This window comes from Ahaetulla prasina, chromosome 7, assembly GCF_028640845.1.
Source record: "Ahaetulla prasina isolate Xishuangbanna chromosome 7, ASM2864084v1, whole genome shotgun sequence".
Classification (NCBI taxonomy): domain Eukaryota; kingdom Metazoa; phylum Chordata; class Lepidosauria; order Squamata; family Colubridae; genus Ahaetulla; species Ahaetulla prasina.
In genome coordinates this window covers 98,237,617-98,262,909 of record NC_080545.1, presented here as the reverse complement: position 1 = coordinate 98,262,909, position 25,293 = coordinate 98,237,617, and the positions used below count along the sequence as shown (strand labels likewise).

Here is a 25,293-nt window from a genome sequence, read left to right as displayed (position 1 = left end):
ATAATGTTAAGAAATTAGGATTTGAGGGTGAATGAGGATGCTGTTTATATAAACAAGTATAGAAGTATTAAGATAAGATAAAAAAGTAGGGAAAAACAATATTTTGGCAGAAATTGTAACGATGCAAAGTGTATTTGGATATTATAAGTTGTATAAGGTGATTTGGTCAATACTCTGTTCATAGAATATATATGTGATGGGGGGGATCAATAAAACTTGATTCAAAAAATTAAATAAATAAAATAAATAGAAGACCTCCAAGGTCCCTTCCAACTCTGTTATTCTATTCTATTTTTTTAAAAAAAGTTTTTTACTTTTTAAACAAACGAACATTTAGTACATCAGTCATTCTTTCCGCGTGACAACTCGGTGTTTTCTTCATGGATAAATCTTTTTGTTGTTCCTTCTTTCTTCACTTCAATTTAATCTATTACCATTTCCCCACAAGTACACTATTCTAATGATACCATTTTCTTACATAATTATCCATCGCTTATCTATACCTTTCTTCTAACCAATGGTAGAATTTGTCCCATATCTTAAAATAGTCTAAATCCTCTCTTTCTTCAATCATCAAAATTAATCTGTTCATTTCTGCACAATCTAAATTTTTTCTAATAATTTCTCCTTCCAGGGGTATTTTCTCTGCTTTCCAATTTTGCGCAATTCTATTCTATTTATATAGGTCTTTTCAACCCTACCTGTAATTATAACCCTAACCCTTTTCATGACACCATTGCTGCATAGATTCTTGTCATTCTGCCTGATGCCTAGGAGGCATTATATACAGTATAATGCCTAGGGAAAGTGTATATTAAGCATGTTAAAAATAGCACAGGCATGTCATGCTTTGCCTAAACACGCCACTCATTCTATAGATTTCTGAAGCTTTCTATACAATGCCGCTGTTCGCCCCTTGCCGGAAACCGATATATTAAAAGAGAGAAGGCACCCACCTCCGCAAGACCAAAACCTTGCTAGCTGCTCCTTTTTGTTGTTAGTTGCGAAGTCGTGTCCGACCCATTGTGACCCCATGGACAACATTCCTCCAAGCCTTCCTGTCCTCTACCATCCTCTGGAGTCCATTTAAACTCATGCCTACTTCTTCAATGACTCCATCCAGCCACCTCGTTCTCTGTCGTCCCCTTCTTTTTTTGCCCTCAATCTTTCCCAGCATTAGGCTCTTCTCCAGTGAGTCCTTCCTTCTCATTAGGTGGCCAAAGTATTTCAGTTTCATCTTCAGGATCTGGCCTTCTAAAGAGCAGTCAGGGTTGATCTCCTCTAGAACTGACTTGTTTGTTCGCTCTGCAGTCCAAGGGACTCGCAGGAGTCTTTTCCAGCACCAGAGTTCAAAGGCCTCCATTCTTTGGCGCTCAGCCTTTCTTATGGTCCAACCTTCACAGCCATACATTGCAACTGGGAAAACCATCGCCTGGACTATACGCACTTTGGTTGGCAGGGTGATGTATATAACCTCTGAAATACTTGCACAACATCCCTGCACCAATCGGTCTGATTGTGGAATGCAGTTGAAGATGCAACAAATGAAATCACTTTATTTTGTGCTGGACAGAAGGTGGGCGAGAGGCTGTGGAAGAACGTTACAGGCAGTCAGATTAACGGATGAATAGAATGGGAAGGGTCCTTGTAGGTCATCTAGTCCAACCCCCTGCCCAAGCAAAAGACCCTATACCATTTCTGACAAATGGCAGTCCAGTCTCTTCTTGAAAGTCTCCAGGGATGAAGCTCCCACAACTTCCGAAGGCAACTTTCCGTTCCATGGGTTGATTGTTCTCACTGTCAGAAAATTCCTCCTTATTTCCAAGTTGAATCTCCTCCTTGTTCAGTTTCCATCCTAGAACTTCGCACGATCTTGATTCTATCCCTCTATTAATGCAGCCTAGGATTGCATTGGCTTTTTTTTGGCCGCTGCTACGTTTTGACTTTACAGCTTGTTCTTGACTTAATGGCCACAGTCGGGGGCAGATTTTCTGTTCCTAAGCTACGCCGTTGTTAAATGAGCCATGCCCGATTATGCAACTTTCTCTTTTTGCCGAGGTTGCTAAGCGAAGGTGTGCGGTCGTTTAAGAGAATCACACCGTCGTTAAACAAGTCTGGCTTGCCCCATTGACTTTGCTTGTCGGAATCCGGCTGGGAATGTTAAAAATGGCGATCACATGACCCCGGGATGCTAAATACAAGCTGATTTTGGGTCTAATGGTTAAGGCACCAGACTAGAAACCAGGAGACAGTGAGTTCTAGTCCTGCCTTAGGCATCAAAATCTGCTGGGTGACTTTGCGCCAATCAGAAGGAGACAATGAGTTCTAGTCCCATCTTAGGCATCAAAGCCGGCTGGGTGACTTTGGACCAATCACCAGGGGACAGGGAGTTGTAGTTCCACCGTAACCCTAAAAATTGGCTGGGTAACTTTGGGCCAATTACCAGGAGGCAGTGAGTTCTAGTTCCGCCTTTGGAATCAAAGCCGGCTGGGTGACTTTGAGTTTGGGGACACTGAGTTCTAGTCCCGTCTTAGCCCTGAAAACTGGCTGGGTGACTTTGGGCCAATCACCAGGAGATAATGAGTTCTAGTCCTACTTTTGGAATCAAAACCGGCTGGGTGACTTTGGCCCAATCACCAGGAGACGGGGAGTTCTAGTCCTGCCTTAGCCCTGAAAACTGGCTGGGTGACTTTGGCCCAATCACCAGGAGACGGGGAGTTCTAGTCCCGCCTTAGCCCTGCAAACTGGCTGGGTGACTTTGGCCCAATCACCAGGAGATAGTGAATTCTAGTCCTTCCTTTGGAATAAAAGTCAGCTGGGTGACTTTGGGCCAATCACCAGGAGACAGTGAGTTCTAGTCCTCCCCTTAGGCATGAAAGCCAACTGGGTGTCTTTGGGCCAGTCCCTCTCTCCCAGCCCAATCTAACCCACAAGGCTGTTATTTGTGGGGAAAATAGGAGGAGAAAGGAGTATTAGATATACTCATCATCTTGAGTTACTTATAAAAATAATAAAGGTGGGCTTTGACTTTAAATAAATAAAATAAATCACACTTTATGTGGCTTGCTGACCGACATTGGTAGCCCGTCCCAATCCCCGGGGATTGCAAAACACACACAACTGCAAGAACAGCGTGTCCATAAACCAGAAACCGCAGCTGCTTGAAAAGTGCTAGGTTTTCCTGGAACCCTTTCTGTAAACAAAGATATATATATATAAAGTGACTTTGGCCCAAGCAGCTGCTTTTTCCTTTCTGGTTGAACTCGCTTTCCTGAAATTTTCCTTTCAAACGCTGGGATATGTTTTTGTCCTGCAAATATTCTAGATGCTAAAGGAGACAATCGCAGTTGTGGTTTTGTGGTGGTTTTCATTTTGGATCAGGGCCCGGGCGATTTGTCGCACCTTCACCATGGCGGCAGAGGCTGTGGTGTGTAGCCTCCCAAGGGAGTCAGCCGCTGAAACTCTGTTGAATTGGCTTTGGGCAGACTGTTTTCTCAGCACAATTAACCCTGTCAATTAACAGGGTTGTTAATTGAAAAATGGAGAGTGTTCCAGCTGGAGGAAAGGAAGGAACCAGAGATGGTATTCAGACGGTTCGGACCGATTTGGGCGAACCGGTAGCGGAAATCACAGGTGGGCTCACCTACCGCCCCGGCTCTATGCCATCCTATTTAGGCACGTTTTTGAGGCCAGGTCAGCGGTGGGATTCAGCTGGTTCGCACCTATTCGGGAGAACCGGTTGTTAACTTTCTAAGCAGTTCAGAGAATCGGTTGTTGGAAGAAATCTTATTTTGTTTTTTCCCCCCCAACTTTACAGGGCTAATCCTGTAAGGAAGGCAGGAAGGAAACATTCTGGTATTTCTAGCCTAATCTTTATTGCCCTGCTTACAGAAACTGCCTCTCTGGTTAAACCTTATTACATTGTAACAGCTAAGGCGAAGCGCCCATCGACCTGAGTGATGTTTATTTATTTATTTATTTTATTCAATTTTTATACCGCCCTTCTCCCGAAGGACTCAGGGCGGTGTACAGCCAAGTAAAAAAATCACAGTATAAATATTAAAAGAAATTAAAACAAACATATTATAAGGTGGCCAAATTTAACACAAATTAAAATATTAAAATATAAATAACCCCAATAAAATTTTAAAATTTTAGGCCAGTCCCGCTTGAATAAATAAGTGCGTTTTCAGCTCACGGCGAAAGGTCCGAATGTTGAGTTGGCCACACCCACATGGTCACATGACCACCAAGCCACGCCCACCCAGCCATGGTCATTAGGGCAGAGAACCGGTTGTTAAATTATTTGAATCCCACCACTGGGCCAGGTGCATGTGTGGAAGACACGCACGAGAGCCAAGCACATAACGCGGAAGGCCGGGCGCCTATGTGAAAGGCAGGCGCACATGGGGTGAACCAGTAGTAACAAAATGGGAAACCCACCTCTGGAAGGAACTTGATGTCCAGTTAGACCTTGACTTATGACCACAATTGCGCCGAAAATTTCCCTGGGTAAGCAAGACAGTTGTTAAGTGAGTTTGTCATACTTTATGACCTTTCTCGCGACAGCAAATCACTGCAGTTGTTGAGTCATTGACACCGTTGTTAAGTGAATCTGGCTTATGAGGAGATTAGAAAAGGCGATCACATGACGGCAACCGTCATAAATACGAGTCAGTTGACAAGCACCTGAATATTTTTATCACGTGACTCATGGGGGAAGGCTGCCGTGGTCGTAAGTGCGAAAAACGGTCATGCGTGTGAAAAATAGTCCTAAGTGCTTTTTTTTTCAGTACCGTTATAACTTCGCACAGTCACAAAATGAACTGCTGTAAGTCGAGAATTGCCTGGATCGCCTTCTTAATTTCCTGGGGAAGCAATGCAGGTGGATAAAATTGCAGCCCCCGAGGTTCTTCACTTAGGAAGAAAGAGAGATCTTTTGGGGCCTGTCGGCCCCCCGGCTCCTCCAGCAGCCGAATAAGAGGAGGAGGAGGAGGCGTGGGAGTCGGGGTCAGCATCAAGGCAACCTGGGAGCTCCGAGGGGGAAGAGGGAATGGAGCTGTCAGAGAGAGAGACAGAGGTGGAGCCTGGGCTGTCCATCAGCCCTCAGATGGAGAGTCAACAGCCCCCAGGTCTGGAGGTGGCTGATGAGGAAGAGGAGGAACAGCTGGATCCAGTGCCTGATGCGTGGATGTGCAGAAGGCAGAGGAGAGGAGAGCAGTGGAAATCTATGGGCCGGTCCTCGGGACGGAAGAGCCACCGCTGCTAGCGAAGCCCCACCCTAACTCTGGGGATAAAAGGCAGGGGCGTGGAGATGAATAGACGTGGCTGGCAACTATTCATCTCCCCTGCCAAACGGAACTTGTTAGCCTGCAGTGAGAGAGAAACTTTTTTTAACCGGGGCTTGCCGGCGCTCCTAATAAAGGAATCTTTTGAGTTCACTTCAGAGGGTTTGTTGTGTTTGGGGAGCTGGGTCAGAACACAACCCAATACGTCACCTGGATCGCACAATAGCTCTGGGACCTCACCAAGAGACTGTAATTGCTTTATCCACCTTATATAAGTCTAACGTTGGTTTACAGCAAGGGGAGCTGAGGCGTATTCCAGGAACCGTCATCCCTACGATGATTCATGGCAACTGTAGTGCCAGATGGACGAAGCAACCGGGAATGATGGGTGGGCTTGAGTCAGCCAAAGCAACTTCCTTCCCGATTCTTTGACAGTGAGATCAAGGTTCACGTCCTTCGTTCTGAATTCTGGCTTTCTGCATGCGTCAGTGATCCACCTAACAGAGAACCTGACGATCTTTGGGAAATGGATTTCATCAAGAGAACTGGGAGATGAATCAAACAGGCCACTTGTGCTTAACCCCTGTTTCTTTGATCTGATGTTAGGAAGGAGCATTTCTGCTGCATTGGGTCAAAGGAGGGATTCTGGAATCTATCTGTCTGTCTGTCTGTCTGTCTGTCTGTCTATCTATCTATCTATCTATCTATCTATCTATCTATCTATCTATCTATCTATCTATCTATCTATCTCTATTTATCTATTTCTCCCTCTCTTTCTCTCTCTTATCTCTCTCTGTATCTATCTGTTTCTCTCTCTCTCCCCCTACCTACCTACCTACACCTACCTACCTACCTACCTACCTACCTACCTACCTATCTATCTATCTATCTATCTATCTATCTATCTATCTATCTATCTATCTATCTATCTATCTTTCTCTATTTCTCCCTCTCTTTCTCTCTCTTCTCTCTTTCTGTATCTATCTGTTTCTCTCTCTCTCTCCTCCTACCTACCTACCTACCTACCTATCTATCTATCTATCTATCTATCTATCTATCTATCTATCTATCTATCTATCTATCATCTATCTATCTATCTCTATTTCTTGATTTCTCCCTCTCTTTCTCTCTCTCATCTCTCTCTGTATCTATCTGTTTCTCTCTCTCCCCACCTACCTACATCTATCTATCTATCATCTATCTATCTCTTACCTCTCTCTCTCTCTCTCTCTCTCTCTCTCTATATGTCTGTCTCTCTCTATCTCTTATCTCTCTCTCTCTCTCTCTCCTCTCTCTCTATATGTCTGTCTCTCTCTCTTATCTCTTATCTCTCTCTCTCTCCCTCCCTCCCTCCTTCTCTCTCTCTCTCTCTCTCTATATATATATATATATATCTATATATCTTATCTCTCTATATATCTATCTCTCTACCTACCTACATCTCTCTCTCTCTCTTTCTCTTATTTCTCTATATATCTATGTCTTTGTCTCTCTCTTATCTCTCTCTCTCTCCCTCCCTATCCCTATCCCTATCCCTATCCCTATCCCTATTTCTATCCATATCCATATCCCTATCCATATCCCTATCTGTCTGTCTGTCTGTCTATCTATCTGTCTATCTGTCTGTCTCTCTACTTTCCTTTCCTTCCGTCCTTCCTTCTTTCCTTCCTTCCTTCCTTCCATCCATTCATCCTTCCTTCCTTCCTTCCTTCTTTCTTTTTTTGTCTCTTCACGTGCAAGTTCACAGCACCTGCTAAAGTTTACTTCTTCAGGTTGAAGTCCAGAGCAGGATTGTAGGAGACCAAAAATGTTAGCTCAAAAATAGGAGGAGGAAGTTCAGGTAGTCCTTTACCTACAACAGTTTGTTTAATGACCATTCGAAGTTGCAACAACGGTACTGAAAAAAGTGACTTATGACAATTTTCTCACATGTAACGACCATTGCAGCATTCGGATGCTTGACAGCCGGCTCATATTTATGTCAGATGCAGCGTCCCAGGGTCATGTGATTACCTTTTGCGACCTTATGACAATGGGGAACCCAGATTCACTTATAACAACCATATTAATTTACCAATTTAATAACTGCAGTATTTCACTTAATCAATGTGGCTAGAAAAGTCATAAAACGGGGCAAAACTCACTTAGCAAGTTTCTCACTTAGCAACATAACTTATGGGCTCTGGTGAGTTCTAGTCTCACCTAGGCCACGAAAGCTGGCTGGGTGATTTTGGGCCAGTCCCTCTCTCTCATCCCAACCCACCTCACAGGATTGTTGTTATTTATTTATTTATTTATTATTTATATTTTTATACCGCCCTTCTCCGAAGACTCAGGGCGGTGTACAGCCAAAATAAAAACAGTAACACAGCAATTTAAAACCATATATCACTAAAAATCTAATTTAATTTGGCTAAAAGTTGAAAATAATAGAATAAAATTATAAAAACCCTATAAAACCCCATTAAAATTTCCTTTAGGCCAGCCCTGCTCGATAAAATAAGAAAGTCTTTAAGCTCGCGCTTAAAGGTCCGGAGGTCAGGGAGTATGCGTAGTCCCATAGGTAGTTCATTCCACAATGTTGAGGGGAAAAGGAGAAAGAGGAACAAGTATTCAGCTGGCTCAAGTGGCTAAGACACTGAGCTTGTCGATCAGAAAGGTCATAAGTTCGAATCCCCTAGTATAGGTCTCCTGCATTAGCAGGGGGTTGGACTAGATGACCTCCAAGGGTGCCTTTCAACTCTGTTACTATTACAGTGGTAGTATTCAGCCAGTTCGGGAAAACCAGCAGTGGCGACCTGCAAGCTGCGCGCATGAGCAAAGTGCATGCGCGGAAGGCCAGGCACATGTGTGCGCGCTCACATTTTCGATGCGCAGCGAACCGGTGGTAAAATTAGGTGAAACCTACCTCTGAAAAGGAAGGTGTGTTGGAGATGTTCGTTGAGTTATCTGTAAAAATAATACAGGTAGGATATAAATAAATAAGTAAACCGGTAAAGGTGAAACCTAAACCAGCTTTGCTTATGTCCCATTGTCTTTCACGGGTAAGTCCAGCTCGTAAAATTCATATTCAATGACTTTTGCATCCCGATGATAAAAAGGTAAAAGTTCCCCTCGCACAGATGTGTTAGTCGTTGCCAACTCTAGGGGGCAGTGCTCATCTCCGTTTCAAAGCCGAAGACCCAGCGCTCTGTCCAAAGACGTCTCCGTGGTCATGTGGCCGGCATGACTCAACGCCAAAGGCGCACGGAACGCTCTTCCCTTCCCACCAAAGGTGGTCCCTATTTTTTTCTACTTGCATTTTTTACGTGCTTTCGAACTGCTAGGTTGGCAGAAGCTGGGACAAATCACGGGAGCTCACCCCATTATGTGAACACTAGGGATTCGAACCGCTGAACTGCCGACCTTTTGATCGACAAGCTCAGCGTCTTAGCCACTGAGCTACCGCATCCCCAACCCTATCCCGATGATAGTCACAGCCTAAACAAATACATCTGTTGTTTCCCTCTGGATACTGTCCATGTGGGTGTGTTACAAAACTTGCCAGTTAGGGTTGTGGACAAAGCTGGCCCGAACCCTGTTTTCCCCTTCTCCAGTGGTTAGAGATGCCAAAACCAGCCGTATCAACTTCGCTTCATTGTCTGCTAATTGCCGCCAATCAAACAGATGTTTGCAGCCTAGTTGAAGAGCTCTACGACTGTTTACATGACGTACGACAGCCGGAGCATCTGATCTGTGGCAAGGAAGAACTGATAGACGGGCATCTTCATCTCGTCCTTCCCCCAACCTGGCGCCCTCCAGCTGTGCTGGGTGTCAGTTCCCTGAATGCTGAGCCAGCATTTGGAGTAGGTCATGGTAGCTGGATGCTAGTTGCTGCCAACCAAGCAGATGTTTCAGGTGTGGCCAAAGAGGAGAATGGACTCTTTATGTGCTCTGGGACAGCGTCTTAGCTGAGTTCAGTTAGAAAATGTATTTGCCTGTCTTTCTGCATTTGAACTAGGTTTTGCAACTAGCCTCTTTAGTTCTACTGTTTCCAGATGTTTTGGGCTTGCCCGAATCCTTTGATAGTGCGATGTTTGGATTACAGGAGCTGAGGATAGAACATTTGAAGAGCATCAGATGGAGGAAAGTTTGCTAAAGATAGTTTGATGCTTGTATCTCAGATCATCTTCCTCCTCCTCCTCCTCCTCCTCCTCCTCCTCCTCCTCCTCCTCCTCCTCCTCCTCCTCCTCCTCCTCCTCCTCCTCCTCCTCCTCCTCCATCACCCAGAATTTATGGATTCCTGGTTACTAGTTTAGCCTCTTCACCAGGGTTGTGAGAGATAAGACATCTCTTCTAACCTTGATCAAATAAACCAACTTTATAATCTTTCCTTCTTCTTCCAACAATCTTTAATCCCTTGAAATAATCTCCTACTGGTAGAAGTTGATTTATTTTCATTTTTTTGTTTGCTCCTTTTTTCAAAATCTTTCAAAATTTTAACAAGCGTCCTTTCGCCCATACGAAAACATTTTGCCAGGCCTTTATTTTGATTTAGCATGTGTGTTTCCCTTTTCATTTTTAAACTTTGCCCAGTTTATTTTCTTCTTTTTGTAGCCAGTAAACGATTCTTTTCCAAATAATTCTTGTTTGTAGTTTCCACTTTCGATACTTCTTCTGTCTTGTTAGATAACATTTGTTCCACATCTGTCATTCCTTCATTAAATCTCTGAGACATAACAGAGCCACAGAATCAGACATCATTACTGTTAATATTGGCATTGTAATTATTAATTTCTGGTTCCATTCTTCAAAGATCTCCTTTAATATTTCTGAGGTTTAAACATTTTGTGTCATATTGCAAATCTCAGTATTAACTGTCAAGTACAAGCATATTTATTTTCTGCTGTGAATCTTTAGTGTCCAGTTTCTAAAATCATTGTTTTATGTCATTTTGTTATGACTTACAACAACCAAAATAAATATCTTTCCCACGACAAGCTGTTTATTTGCTATAATTAATTCCAAAATCATACAGTAAAAGTCAATATTCCAAAAATATCTGGACCCTTAATCCACTGCTAACTTTCTTAGATCAATATCCAAATTTAGAGGTGTTTTTTTTTTGCTGCTTATTTCATATTCTGTAAATTCTTAAGCTTATAATTACTTTTTCTTTTGTTCAGCACTGAAGATAAACTCACCACTCAAAAACTTTTCAAACTTGTCATTGTGAAGGTGGCTAATAGCTTCAAGATGAATTAAATTAAGAATTAAGATTCAATTAATAGGCAAGTTGTGAAGGTGATTAGAAAGTGAGGTATGCAAACTTAATGCCATTTAACAGTCTCAGCTGTGGTTGTGAGCAAAATATTTATTTATTTATATTTATTTATTTACTTACTTACCAAATTTATATAATTGCCTAACTCACACAGAGTACTCCAACAGCGGTGAAATGTAAAATTTGTTACTACCGGTTCTGTGGGCGTGGCTTGGTGGGGGAGGGTAATGTGACTGGGTGGGCGTGGCCGCCTTTTTTTTAACTTTTAAAAGCATTTTCTCTACAACCTCTTCGGCCGAAGAAGTTGTAAAAAAATGCTTTTAAAAGGCTCTGACAATCCCAGCTGAGCATTTTTTTTGCTTTTAAAAGAAAAAAAGCCTCTGACGATCAGGCAACTCAGCTGGGATTGTCGTACTTGCTCAATAGTAGTAACTGTGAGAGGGATCTTGGAGTCCTAGTGGACAACCATTTAGATATGAGCCAGCCGTGTGCAGCAGCTGCCAAAAAAGCCAACACAGTTCTGGGCTGCATCAATGGAGGGATAGAATCAAGATCACGTGAAGTGTTAATACCACTTTATAATGCCTTGGTAAGGCCACACTTGGAATACTGCATTCAGTTTTGGTCACGACGATGTAAAAAAGATGCTGAGACTCTAGAAAGAGTGCAGAGAAGAGCAACAAAGATGATTAGGGGACTGGAGGCTAAAACATATGAAGAACGGTTGCAGGAACTAGGTATGCCTAGTTTAATGAAAAGAAGGACTAGGGGAGACATAATAGCAGTGTTCCAATATCTCAGGATATTGGCCACAAAGAAGAGAGAGTCAAACTCTTCTCCAAAGTACCTGATGGCAGGACAAGAAGCAATGGGTGGAAACTAATCAAGGAGAGAAGCAACTTAGAACTAAGGAGAAATTTCCTGACAGTTAGAACAATTAATCAGTGGAACAACTTGCCTGCAGAAGTTGTGAATGCTCCAACATTGGAAATTTTTAAGAAAATGTTGGATAGCCGTTTGTCTGAAATGGTGTCAGGTTTCCTGCCTGGGCAGGGGGTTGGACTAGAAGACCTTCAAGGTCCCTTCCAACTCTGATATTATGATGATGATGATGATGATGATGATGATGATGATGATGATGATGATGATGTAAAAAAAAACCTCTGATGATCGCGCGGCACAGCTTGGCATTGGGGGGGGCAGGGATTTTTGCCACCGGTTCTCCGAACCACCCGCTGCCATCGCTACCGGATTGGGCAATCCAGTCTGAACCAGGAGCATTTCACCCCGGAGTCACTCCAGGCAGCTTGCAATATCATAACTCCACAACATAAAAACCGCATGCCCTGACAGTATATGGTAATATTATTTATTAAACAAATTTATATGGCTAATTCTGTCATTCACTTGGCACTCAAACCTGTGGAAAACTGCTGCCCTGCAGTCTCCTTGTGTGGAGCAGTCATCCAGAGCACTTGCGGGCAATCTCCTGTCTTCTGTTGTGCCTCGTCCTGCCTCCTCTCCTCAGCCAGGCCCCTCCTGTCTACACCTGGGCCTGTTATCAGACTCTGAGTCTGATAATGAAGATGAACGGCCTGTCGTGCCTCCAGCCCCTGGCCCTGGCCCCATGCCCGGAGAGGATTCCAGGAATGAACAAACAGACCTGAAAAACCTCACTCCTACAGCGTGTGAGCTGGAAGCCAGCCACGTGCTGGAATTATGACAGCAGATCCAGCTGAAGAGAATTCACAGTGGGAGGATCCTCGCTTCCGGAGATCTGAGAGGCGACGCCAGCAAAAGGAAGGGAGGGGCAGGCCTGGATAAATGCTGAGTCATGGAGCCACACCCCACAGCCTATATAAAGGACCTGCTTTTGGCATTCCAACCTTGAGTCAAGCAAAGTCTCATCTAGTTTGCTGCTATCGTTGAAGTCACAATTTGGACTCCTGCCTGCCCCGAGAAGCCTCAAAGGAATTTGACAAGCTGCAGAGGCTTCGTTGCCACACTTGATACGGACTTCCTAGACCCAGTCGTCGTCGTCGGAGTGGGACACGACATCTTCACCTTATCTGGAGAGATTCTAAGGAACCTGTTTACCTACCAGTTTCTTAGTCTTTGTTGTCGTATTGTTAGCTCTGCTATCACGGAGCACTGTTCAGTTGGCCATGCTTGTTCTGAAAGTCTACAGCTCCACCCACGCTATGTGCTATATTTTGTGTTTCTCAACTTTGGCAACTTTAAGAGGTCTGAACTTTAACTCCCAGGATTGCCCCTGGGGAATTGTGGGAGTTGAGGTCCAGACGTCTTAAAGTTGCCAAGGTTGAGAAACACTGCTGTAATCTGTCACTCTCACCAGAGTGTGTTTGGCCGCAAGAGACCACTGTCAACATAAATGTAAACTGTTTATTGGACAGTTTTCTTATACCGTTTCTGTTTATAATTCTGGATCGCAAGAGGAGAACGCAGGGAGGAGGAGAGGCAGTTTTCTCAGGAAAAAGGAAAGGAGGCGTGACATTTCTCATTAACTGCAAGCAAGAATTCTCTTTCCTGGTTTCTTCGTTTCCTTCTCGTACTACTAAGCTGCTATTTTTTTTTTCTTTTTCAAAAGAATATTTCGTTTTCTTTAGAGCCGTGCAGCAGCCAGCAAAGCCAATTCAGAAAGGCGAAATTTCTGAATTGTCAGCTCACTTTATGTTCGTCACAAGCGGTTCTTGGTTTACAGCCATTCGTTTAGTGACCGTTTGGAGTTACAACAGCCCTGAAAAAAGTGACTTGCGACTCTTTCTCACACTTATGACTGTTGCAGCTGTGGGTTTCAGATTATGTTACTACCAGTTTGCTACATGCGTTCTGACCCATCCACAATTTCCGCTACTGGTTCGGGCGAACCAGGCTGAACTGTTTGAATGATCCCCATGGTCACGTGATCAAAATTTAGACGCTTGGCAACTGTCTCATACTTATAAGAGGTATAGCGTCCCAGGTCATGTGATCTCCTTTTGCGACCTTCTGACAAGCAAAGTCAATGGGGAAAGCCAGATCCGCTTAACAACCGTGTGACTAACTTAACGGCTGCAGTTTGTTTATTTGTAGAAAGCTAGCACCCACCCTTCTCCTAGAAGAATGAAACATTTCGAGAAATATTAAAAAGGCAGAATATTATATTTGGCTGGATGAGAAGTGGAGAAACATGCTCTTGGGAAGCAGCCCCCATCTTTCTTAATAGCCCTCAGCAGATGTCGGCACTTAAGAAATAAAGAGATAGATAGCTCTATTCATAAGCAAATATCCTCATCCAAGATCCAACAAAGGTAGGATTAGCCGTCAGCCACAATAGGAAATGCCCAACAAGCCCCTTCTTTGCATCCCCCTCAGAAACCTCAACCAAACTTAGTTCAGACAAACTCCTAGGATTTGTACATGGCCCCACTGGAGTCTGACAACAGCCAATAGAATCCATGTTCTCGCACGGGAACAGGAAGCTCAAGTGCAAAGCCCAAGAGAAGGTATAAATACCCTCTACTCTCAACTCCATGCGGTCAGCTGCACCAGAGAACCATGTGCTTGGTGGTTCCGCTTTATCATTAAACCATCTTTCCAATCAGCCTCCATGTTTCCAATATCTTTCTCCCAGCTTGGACCTGAATCAGATGGATATTTCTGCCAACGGTGTCAGAAGCATCACAATTGAAATAAGGCATCGCACACAACATAAAATCTACAATATCAAGTACCAGATTAAAATGGGTGCAAGTTAAAGGAATCTTTCAATCCAGAAGTATCCAAAGCGTAGGGAGGTGCACATTCCTACCTGTAACAGCTGGAGCGATTCGCTTAACAACCCTGGCAAGAAAGGTTGTAAAAAGGGAGCAACACTCACTTAACAACTGTCTTGCTGAACAACAGTAATTTTGAAGTCAATTGTATTCGTAAGTTGAGGACGACTTTTTTGTGGTCCGCCAGCAGCCTGCGGAGCTGGCAATGGAGTCAGACAGCAAGGAGGCTGAGGAAGGCCCGGATGAGGGCTCTGCGTCGGAGGCTGAGGTGGGGCCAGGGCCATCGGGGAGTGAGGTGCGGACTCCAGAGCCTCCAGAGGCTGACAGTAGTGAGGCAGAGGAACAGGAGGAGCCTGTTCCTAATGCATGCATGAGAAGAGCTGCCAGAAGGCAAGAGCAGCTCAAGCAAAGAGGACGACTCGGGAGTAAGGCCAAGAGATGATTGGCCCCTCCCATAAGGCTTAAAAGACCAGCAACGGCGTTTGAGCTCTTTGCCGGAAAACAACGTTGATAGCTTTGTCTTGTTGAATTTTGTTTTGCATCGGCGTCTTCTGAACTTTTGCTAAGAAAGGCCTTTAGCAGTTCGCCTAATTGGACCAAGGTTGGTGATAGGACTGAGGAATTTGTATGCGGAGAAATTTGCTTTAATTTAGTTGAACTATGCTGAGAATGGAGTAATTCTCAGCTGTTCGAATAAAGTTTGTTTTCACACTGACTGAGTTTCCTACTACCTAACTCGGGCCTGGATCACAACAGACCTGTAATTGTTTAAACAACCGTTTGTCTTGCCTCTACTTCTTTGCCCTCTTTCTATCCCTGTGTGGGTTGCAAGAATCCCTGTCAGTGGTAATCAGGATTTATTAAAAGAAGCCAGAGAAGGGGGTGGGGGCGGGGAGAAGAAAATGTTTTGCAGAGATTAAAGAGGATTGTGAGCTGATCTTGGGCTGAATTGCTAGGCAGCTGGATCTGTTTGCTTAAGTCGGCATCTCGCTTAAGGAAACTGCTTCTCTCTTTCTTTCTCTGCTGTCCTTGAGTGCAGCTCTAGAAGAAAGGAGATAGACAACATTGGAGACCTAACACTGAAAGTAGAGATAGTCCTTGACTTACAACAGTTTGCTGAGTGACCGTTGAAGTTACAACAGCACTGAAAAAAGTGACTTAGGGCCGTTTTTCACATGACCGTTGTAGCATCCCCATGGTCACATTATGAAAAGTTAGATCAAAGGTGGTATCCAGCTAGGAGGAAAAAGACTTGTTCTATCCCAGCATGCTCTATTTTTGAACCTGCATAGGGTGTGGTTGGTAAGGTGTAGGGGACACGGTGGCTCAGTGGCTAAGACGCTGAGCTTGTCGATCAAAAGGTCGGCAGTTCAGCAGTTCGAATCCCTAGTGCTGCCTTGTAATGGGGTGAGCTCCCATTACTTGTCCCAGCTTCTGCCAACCTAGCAGTTCGAAAGCACGTAAAAAATGCAAGTAGAAAAATAGGGACCACCTTTGGTGGGAAGGTAACAGCGTTCCGTGCGCCTTTGGCGTTGAGTCATGCCGGCCACATGACCATGGAGATGTCTTCAGACAGCGCTGGCTCTTCGGCTTTGAAACGGAGATGAGCACCGCCCCCTAGAGTTGGGAATGATTAGCACATATGTGCGAGGGGAACCTTTACCTTTAACTTTAAGGTGTGGTAATATCTTTAAAGGAGATAGGAGACTTTCTCCTTTAAAGGAAAGATGAGTTCTATTCCCGCCTTAGGCATGAAAGCTGGTGGGTGACTTTGGGCCATTTACCAGGAGTTTGTGAATTCTAGTCCTGCCTAAACCATGAAAGTTGGCTGACTTTGGGCCATTCACCAGGAGACGGTGAGTTCTAGTTCCGCCTTAGGTATGAATCTGACTGGGTGTCTTTGAGCCAATCACCAAGACACGATGAGTTCTAGTCCCGCCTTAGGCATGAAGACGTGTTGGGAGACTTTGGGCCAATCATCAGAAGACAGTGAGTTCTAGCGCTGCCTTAGGCATGAAAGCCGTCTGGGTGACTTTGGACCAATCACCAAGAGATGATGAGTTCTAGTCATGCATTAAGCATGAAAACTCGCTGGGAGACATTGGGCCATTCGCCAGGAGATTGTGAGTTCTAGCTAGGTATGAAATCTGATTGGGTGATTTTGGGGCGATCACCAAGACACAGTGAGTTCTAGTCACAGATTATGCATGAAAACTGGCTGGAAGATTCAGCAGGTGATGGTTAGTTCTAGTTCTTAGGCATGAAAGCCGCCTGGGTGACTTTGGGCCAATCACCAGGAGTTGGTGAGTTCTAGTGCCACCTTAGACATGAAAGCCTATATATATATTGATGCTTATACCTCTTAATATTTACTCATATATATGTTCATATACTATAATCCTTTTTATATGATGTTGTGACAAAAAATAAATAAATAAAAAATTTTTTTTAAAGCCAGCTTAGTGATTTTGGGCCAGTCTTTCCCTCTCTCTCTCTCTCTCTCTCTCTCTCACTCTCACTCTCACTCTCGCTCTCTTTCCCTTTCCCTCAGCCCAAACCACCACACGCTGTTTCTTGTGGGGAAAACAAGAGGGAGAAGGATTGTTAGGTATATAAATGAGTTATTTATACAAATCATCATGGCAGAGTCTAAATGAAGTACGTAACTAAGTGTGAACATGTTAAGATATTGAATTTAGTACTTGGCGGAGTAAAGTGTATTAGAAGCCAGAGCACACAAAATTGTAGTTGATTAGTTAGAGAGCGCTGACTCGTGCATGAGGCAATCTACGGTCTGATTGGCTGCTGTGGGTCTAAAGGGGGAGTTTCCCCTTTTTCCCGCCTTTTTCTTCTTTGTGTTCTGTATACTGTAAAAATTTACCTCATGATGGTGAGGATGTCGCTGTGCTCCTGACTGTCTTGGGTTCTTCCTTTTCTGGATGATGACAAAGACTGTTGTCAATTTAAACGTTAAATATATCTATATTTATAGAAAAGACACAAGTTTGTGTCAATGTCTCCGACTTCACCGACGGGAGAGCTGCTGCGCAATTCCCTCACAATTCCCGTTTTTTTCTTCTTTGTGTTCCGTATACTGTAAAAATCTACCTCATGATGATGATGATGTCGCTGTGCTCCTGATTGTCTTGGGTTCTTCCTTTTCTGGATGATGACAAAGACTGTTGTCAATTTAAACGTTAAATATATCTATATTTATAGAAAAGACACAAGTTTGTGTCAATGTCTCCGACTTCACCGACGGGACAGCCGCTGAGCAATTCCCACACAGAAGACATGAAGAAAAAATGGCTGGCTTCCCACAATACAGCTCTCCAATTTAATTTTAGCCATTATACATTCAAGCTCCTAAACCTTAATTTGATTTTCCCTGCCTTCTTTTGTTTCTTTCCTTGTTTATACCCGCAGCCAGGCCTTGTTTTTTTTTTTTTTTAAAAACAACGGCGACTAACTTCACTTAGAGACGTGAGGACAATGAAAACATGCAAATCTTCCCAAAAGGCATAAGATTAAGGAGGGAAACACTTGTTTATCCAAGCAGGGATAAAGTTCTTCTCGCGTCTTTAAGGCTTTTTGTTTTCCTCCAGATTTTTCCGGGAAGCAGAACGTGGAACTTTGAAGCTTTTGCTTTGGGGGAGAAAATAGAATAATAATAATAATAATAATAAAGAAAGCCCTGAAAACTCGAGGCACGGTAAAACATGCAGAAATACAAAGTAAAATCTCTCAGGACGTGTGTCTGGGTGCGTTCGTGGGAATTTGCAACTCATCTCCATGTTTCAGCCAAGTCTTTACAGCCCCAATCTTGGCTGTAGTTTTAAGCCGGATTGAATTTTGAATCGACAAAAACTGGCAGAATCCTGAGCCTCCGGCTTCATTTCAGCTCCCATTTTATCTTTTTGTGTTCTGGGGGTTGATTTGCGTTGCGCTCCCATTATCCTTCTTTCCTCTCCACCCCCCCCTCCCCACAAATCTTTGGAGGGAGACAATGTAATTTCATCATTCATCAGATACGAGCTGTCGGGATTTGGGTGAGATGCTGCGCTTTGGCTGTGGGTTTCCCAAAAAGACGGAGACGCAGAGCAACAACTTCTCGAGGTTTCCTTATTCCGTAGTCCTCGACTTAGGACCATAATTGAGCCCAAAATTTCCATTGTTAAGTGTGACAGTTGTTAAATGAGCTTTTCTGCATTTTGTGACCTTCCTTGCCACAGTTGTTAAGTGAATCACTGCAGTTGTTACGTTAGTGGCATGGATTTTGATTTATCCAAAATCACCCAGTCAGCTTTCATGCCCAAGATAGGACTACAACTCACCGTCTTCTGGTGAGTCATCCAGTCAGCTTTCACGCCTAAGGCAGGAGTAGAACTCACTGTCTCCTGGTGACTGACCCAAAGTCAGCCACTTGGTTTCCATGCTTAAAGTGGGACTAGAATTCACAGTGTCCTAGTGATTGGCCCAAAATCACTCAGTTGGCTTTTGTGCCTAAGGGACTAGAACTTATGGTCTCCCGCTTTCTAGCCTGGTGCCTTAATCACATATCAACTGTTTTATCCAACATTCTCCAATATGCAGGCCTTCAAGAGCCAACCATCCTAGCCATGTTGCAAGTCTGAGAACCAAAGTCCCAGACATCTGTTGAGGAACCAGGTTGGAGAAGGTGGTTGGGAAGATATAATGCTGAGTCCCTTTCTGCTGTTTTGACATGAGTCAAAGTGTTTGCTTTTTCTGGTTTACGATGTCTTCCTTCTCCCTTTTGGCCAAGGATAAGTCAGCTTTCTTGAATTATGGCACCCCTCTTGAAGGTCTGAATAAGAGGGGAAGGAAATGCTTTTCAGTAATGGGCTCTCTGTTTTTCTTCTTTTCCCTTAGGATAAGCAGTACCCAGGGATCTGCACTCTGGAACACCTCGTTCGTTGTTCACCACCACGCTTCCAAATTAGGAATACAAAAATACTTTTGGTCATCATGTCGGGAGACATGTGGAGATGGACCTGCCTTGGCTTGCATCTTGTCTTCTGCACTGTGGGGCCATCTTCAGCCACTAGGCAACTGACCTCTCACCCAAAGAAACCTTTCTTGACCTTCTCCTCGGAAGCCACCGAGATCTCCTTCAATCACTTAGTGGTCGACAAAAGGAAAGGATCTATTTACTTGGGGGCTATCAACTGGATCTACAAGCTCTCCAGCGACCTGGTAGTGGAGGCCCGTCACGAGACAGGTCCGGATATCGATAACCCCAAATGTTATCCTCCCAGGCTGGTCCAGCCTTGCAGTGAACCATTGATATCCACCAACAACATCAACAAGATGTTGCTGATTGATTACAAAGAGAACAGGTTGATCGCTTGTGGCAGTTTATACCAGGGGATCTGTAAACTCTTGAGATTGGATGATCTATTTAAACTTGGGGAGCCCTTCCACAATAAGGAGCACTACCTTTCCGGGGTGAACGAGAGCGGTTCCGTGTACGGAGTCATTGTTTCTTACAACAACATGGATGACAAGCTGTTCATTGCCACGGCGGTCGACGGGAAGCCTGAGTACTTCCCCACCATCTCTAGTCGGAAGCTCCCCAAAAATTCGGAAGCGGAAGGAATGTTTGCCTACGTTTTCCACGACGAGTTTGTGGCTTCCATGATCAAGATCCCATCGGATACGTTCACCATCATCCCCGACTTTGATATCTATTATATCTATGGCTTCAGCAGTGGTAATTTTGTCTATTTTTTGACCCTCCAGCCTGAAATGATTTCTCCATCAGGTTCTACCACCAAGGAGCAAGTCTACACCTCAAAACTGGTCCGCCTTTGTAAAGAAGACACAGCCTTCAACTCGTACGTTGAGCTGCCCATTGGCTGCGAAAAGAACGGGGTAGAATACCGGTTGTTGCAAGCCGCCTATTTATCAAAGGCGGGATCCATCTTGGCTAGATCTTTGGGGATCCTGCCAGAGGACGATGTCCTCTTCACGGTCTTCTCCAAGGGGCAAAAGAGGAAGATGAAATCCTTGGATGAGTCAGCCCTTTGCATCTTTCTCCTGAAGAAGATCAACGATCGGATCAAGGATCGGTTGCAGTCCTGCTACAGGGGAGAAGGCACGCTGGATTTGGCTTGGCTCAAAGTGAAGGATATTCATTGCAGTGGCGCAGTATGTCTCAATTCTGGCTAGATTACCAAAATCATTTTAATTGGGTGACAGGGCTCAAAGAACTAAAAATTAAAGCCCAGATTTAGGGGGAGGTTGGTGACGAGTGGGTTTTGTGAGTTGGGAGAAATATTTAAGAAAGAGCTTCTCTGGAATATGGATATTTTATTTGTACAAATATCCGTAGCAGTTTGACTCCTGATTTAGTCGCTCTTGTGGGGTCCTTGAGCTTGGTGGTTTATAAACTTCACCCCCTCTAGCACTGATGATGTTACCTAGTTGGGTAATGAAATGTCTGCAAGAAAACAAGCAAGCTCAGAGAGCACCAAAGATGCCACAATCCTTCTCCTCATTCCCCTCCTCTTTCTCTTTGAGTTGTTTGGACATCAGCTCCCAGAATTCCACTATGCTGGCTAGGGAATTCTGGAAGTTGGAGTCCACACAGCTCAAAGCTGCCAAGATTGAGAAACGGTCAGTGGTGGGTTCCACCCGGTTTAATAACTGGTTCGGTGATTGCGTGCACAGTTTGAAGAAATCTTAATTTCCTGGTTTCTTCAGAGGAGTAACACAGCTGATTCGTGCGGCGATCCGCTCTATCGCATGAATCAGCTGAGAAGATAAAGGTAGGAAAATAGCCTGGGCAGGTGGGTGGGTTCATCTGATCGTCGGAGCTAACCGGTTTTGTTCTGTCTCCCCCACCTCACCTAAGAAAACACAAGCGCCGAAGGATGTCTGCCAGCAATTTATTTACAAGTTGGCCTGGTTTCCTTTGGCAGAGGAAAGTTCTGGCAGCTGCTCTCCAAGTGCCAGCCAAGTTTCTTATCAAGAGTCAGCGTGTTTAGAGTCCGTTGCTGGAGCAACCAGGAGTCTAAAGAATGGGCAAGAGTTACTCACAAAAATCCAAGCCTTAAATCCAAAAACTGTCTGAAGCTCACACGATGCAGTTCACACTTAGTAGCTTTTGTCCGTCACAAGGGCCCGATGGCAACCCCACCCACTTTTATCCCCTGTGGGGTGTGGCTCAGTGACTCAGCACTCCCTGGGCCTGCCACGCCTCTTCCTCTGCTGCGCAAGCGTCTCTTTCCGACACTGTCTAGGGTCAATCCAGGATTGATCCTCCTCATCCTCTATCTGTGGGGGCTCTGACACACCTTCTTCCTGGCCTTCCACCAGCACTTGTGGCGTTGCCAGGAAGGAGGGACCTGGAGAGGGAGGCCTTGTCGGCTCCTCTCCCTCACTCTCCGAGTCATCCTCCTCCATGAGGACAGGCTCGGGGGGGCGGAGTCACAACAGGTTTGCTCCCAGCTCCATCCAGTAGTTGGAGCTACTGGTTCACCCGAACTGGTAGAATCCCACCCTTGGAAATAGTGCTTTAACCAATATACTACACTTGTTATCAAAGCAGTAGTAACCAAAGACAAAGACGCAATAAGACAAACAAAGCATATGGAGAATTCTTTAAATATTTCATCCCTTTAAACCCCAACTGATGTTTGAAAACAGGCGGCAAAAATCTAGTTAGGATGCAAAGCAAGTTTTGCACTAGAGATTGTCTCATTCTTCCTGCCTCTCTTTGATTCCTCAGATGATACAGTACACAAAGCAAAAATAAATTGGTTTTAGACCCGAGATTGTAAACAGAATAATGGATCATATCAAGGTCTTTATTTTGATTTCCTCAGATGGGAAAAGCTTTGCATGATCGGCATAAAAATATTATCATTTTCTTGCGTGATGTACGATATTCAGATAGCGGGATATTTTTGTGGGAACCGAAGTCCATACGTCTTAAAGTGGACTGGCCTGGGGAATTCTGGGAGCTGAAGTCCACATGCCTTAAAGTGGATGAGATTGAGAAACATTGCTTTAGCCCAGGGGTCTCCAACCTTGGCAACTTTAAGCCTGGCGGACTTCAACCCAGCAAAGCTGGCTGGGGGATTCTGGGAGTTGCAGTCCGCCAGGCTTAAAGTTGCCAAGGTTGGAGACCCCTGCTTTAGCTAGTATAAATAAAATTAGTCTTTAATCTTCTGTGGAGTTTATCTCTTGCTCTGGCCTACCTTGTAGAGCTGGTAGAACTGTGGTGGTGCAGTGGTTAGATTATAGTATTACAGGCTAATTCACTGCTCACTGTCAGGAGTTCAATCCTGACCGAGTCAAGGTTGACTCAGCCTTCCATCCTTAAGAAGTTGGTAAAATGACGACCCAGATTGTTGGAGGCAATAGGTTGACTCTGTAAACTGCTTAGAGAGGGCTGTAAAACACTGTAAAGTGGTATAAAACTCTAAAATGCTTAGAGAGGGCTGTAAAGCGGTATGTGAGTCTAAATGCTATTGCTAAGTGCTATTCACCTTATGAAAAGGGACGCAGTGGCTCAGGGGCTAGGACGTTGAGCTTGTTGATCGAAAGGTCGGCAGCTCAGCAGTTCGAATCCCTAGTGCTGCTGTGTAATGGGGTGAGCTCCCATTACTTGTCCCAGCTTCTGCCAACCTAGCAGTTTTGAAAGCACGTAAAAATGCAAGAAGAAAAAATAGGGACCACATTTGGTGGGAAGGGAACAGCGTTCCATACGCCTTTGGCATTGAGTCATGCCGGCCACATGACAACGGAGACGTCTTTGGACAGCGCTGGCTCTTCAGCTTTGAAACGGAGATGAGCACCGCCCCCTAGAGTCGGCAACGACTAGCACGTATGTGCGAGGGGAACCTTTACCTTTACCTTATTCACTTAATGATTGCTTCATTCATTTAATCATTGTTGCCTTCACTTAATGGCCACCACATTCATTTAATGACTGCTGCATACAATTAATGACCGCTGCAAAAAAAAAAAATAGAGTCATAAAATTGGGCACAGACATGTGATGATGACCCGCTTAATAACTGGCATGACTTACAACCATCATTCCAGGCTCAATTACGGTCATAAATCGACAGCTACTACAAATTGTATAATTTGTGTAATGCTAAACAAGTTACAGCTTTGGCCTCAGTCGGTGTCTGCCGATCTCTTGTAGATATTGTCTGTCAGCTTGGGACCATTCAAATTTTGCGTTGCACTGAAAAAAAGTGAGTTATGACTGTTTTTCACACTCACGGTCATTTTCACACTTACCAGCATCCCCGTGGTCACATGATACAAAATTCAGATGCTTGGCAACTGGTTCATATTTAGGACCTGAGCCCCGGTGGCACAGTAGTGAGATTACAGTACGGCAGGCAAATTCTGTCAACTGCTAGCAGTTTGATCCTGACCGACTCGAGATTTCCATCCTTCCGAGGTTGGTAAAATGAGGACCTAGATTGTTGGGGGCAAGAGGCGGACTCCGTAAAACACTTAGAGAGGGCACTTTAAAGCACTGTGAAGTGGTATATAAGTTCCATTGCTATCTTATCTATCATCTATATGTGGTGGCGCAGTGGTGAGACTGCAGTATTGCAGGCAAACTCTGCCGACTGCTGGGAGTTCGATCCTGACCGGCTCAAGGTTGACTCAGCCTTCTGTCTTTAAGAAGTCAGTGAAATGAAGGCCTAGATTGTTGGAGACAATAGGCTGACTCTTTAAAACACTTAGAGAGGGCTGTAAAGCACTGTGAAGTGGTATATAAGTCTAAGTGCTGTTGCTATTGCTATCTAATTATCTATCTGTGGTGGCGCAGTGGTTAGAATGTAACATTGCAGGCTAATTCTGCCCACTTCCTGGAGTTCGATGCTGACTGGCTCAAGGTTGACTCAGCCTTCCATTCTTCCGAAATCAGTAAAATGAGGAGCCAGATTGTTAGGGGCAAGAGGCTGACTCTGTCAACCGCTTAGAGAGGGCTGTAAAACACTGTGAAGTGGTATATAATATAATCTAACAACAGAGTTGGAAGGGACCTTGGAGGCCTTCTAGTCCAACCCCCTGCCCAGGCAGGAAACCCTACACCATCTCAGTCAGATGGTTATCCAACATTTTCTTAAAAATTTCCAGTGTTGGAGCATTCACAACTTCTGCAGGCAAGTCGTTCCACTTATTAATTGTTCTAACTGTCAGGAAATTTCTCCTTAGTTCTAAGTTGCTTCTTTCCTTGATCAGTTTCCACCCATTGCTTCTTGTTCTACCCTCAGGTGCCACTGCTATCTTATCTATCATCTATATGTGGTGGCGCAGTGGTGAGACTGCAGTATTGCAGGCAAACTCTGCCGACTGCCGGGAGTTCGATCCTGACTGGCTCAAGTTTGACTCAGCCTTCCGTCCTTCCAAAATCAGTAAAACGAGGACCCAGATTGTTAGGGGCAAGAGGCTGACTCTGTAAACCGCTTAGAGAGGGCTGTAAAACACCGTGACGCGCGGTATAAAAATCTAAGTGCTTATTGCTATTGCTGGAAACCATCTTTCTTTGTCAGTTCCATGAAGCAAATATAAACAATCGGAGGCACAGATCGCTGCTGTGTTTTGCCATTCTGGCTTTCGGGGGTGGGTGGGGTGGGAGGGAAGAGACGAGAGCCAGAGGGAAAGAGAATGAGCATTAAATATCAAACCGCAACTTTCAAGGAACAAGTTGGAAGACTTTGCTGCCGATTCAGGGCAGCAGCTGTGACAGTACGAAACAAGCCAGGAGAAAAAAAAGAAGTCGGCAACTCAGCCGTGCTGTGCTGTTGGCTCAGCAGCTGGGAAGACGAGTCTGGGAACTGGGGCAGCTTTTGCAGGAGTCAGATTGCAGCTGCTGCTACAAACTGTTGCAGAGACAAAAGATTGGCAAGAGGCTTCCTGCAGAACAGAGTTCTTTCAGCTTAGAAGCTTCGGAAGCTTCTGGTCGCCAAGA

At 44.5% G+C, this 25,293-nt stretch overlaps 1 protein-coding gene across 1 annotated transcript in view; it reads left to right on the top strand.

The window, feature by feature from the left end:
- PLXNA4 (plexin A4) overlaps positions 1 to 25,293 on the top strand; it is a 703,335-nt gene that overhangs the window by 92,623 nt on the left and 585,419 nt on the right. Inside the window, exon 3 of the mRNA XM_058190650.1 lies at positions 19,218 to 20,495. Coding sequence (XP_058046633.1) covers positions 19,218 to 20,495 — 1,278 coding nt within the window. The remainder of the gene's footprint in view (positions 1 to 19,217; positions 20,496 to 25,293) is intronic.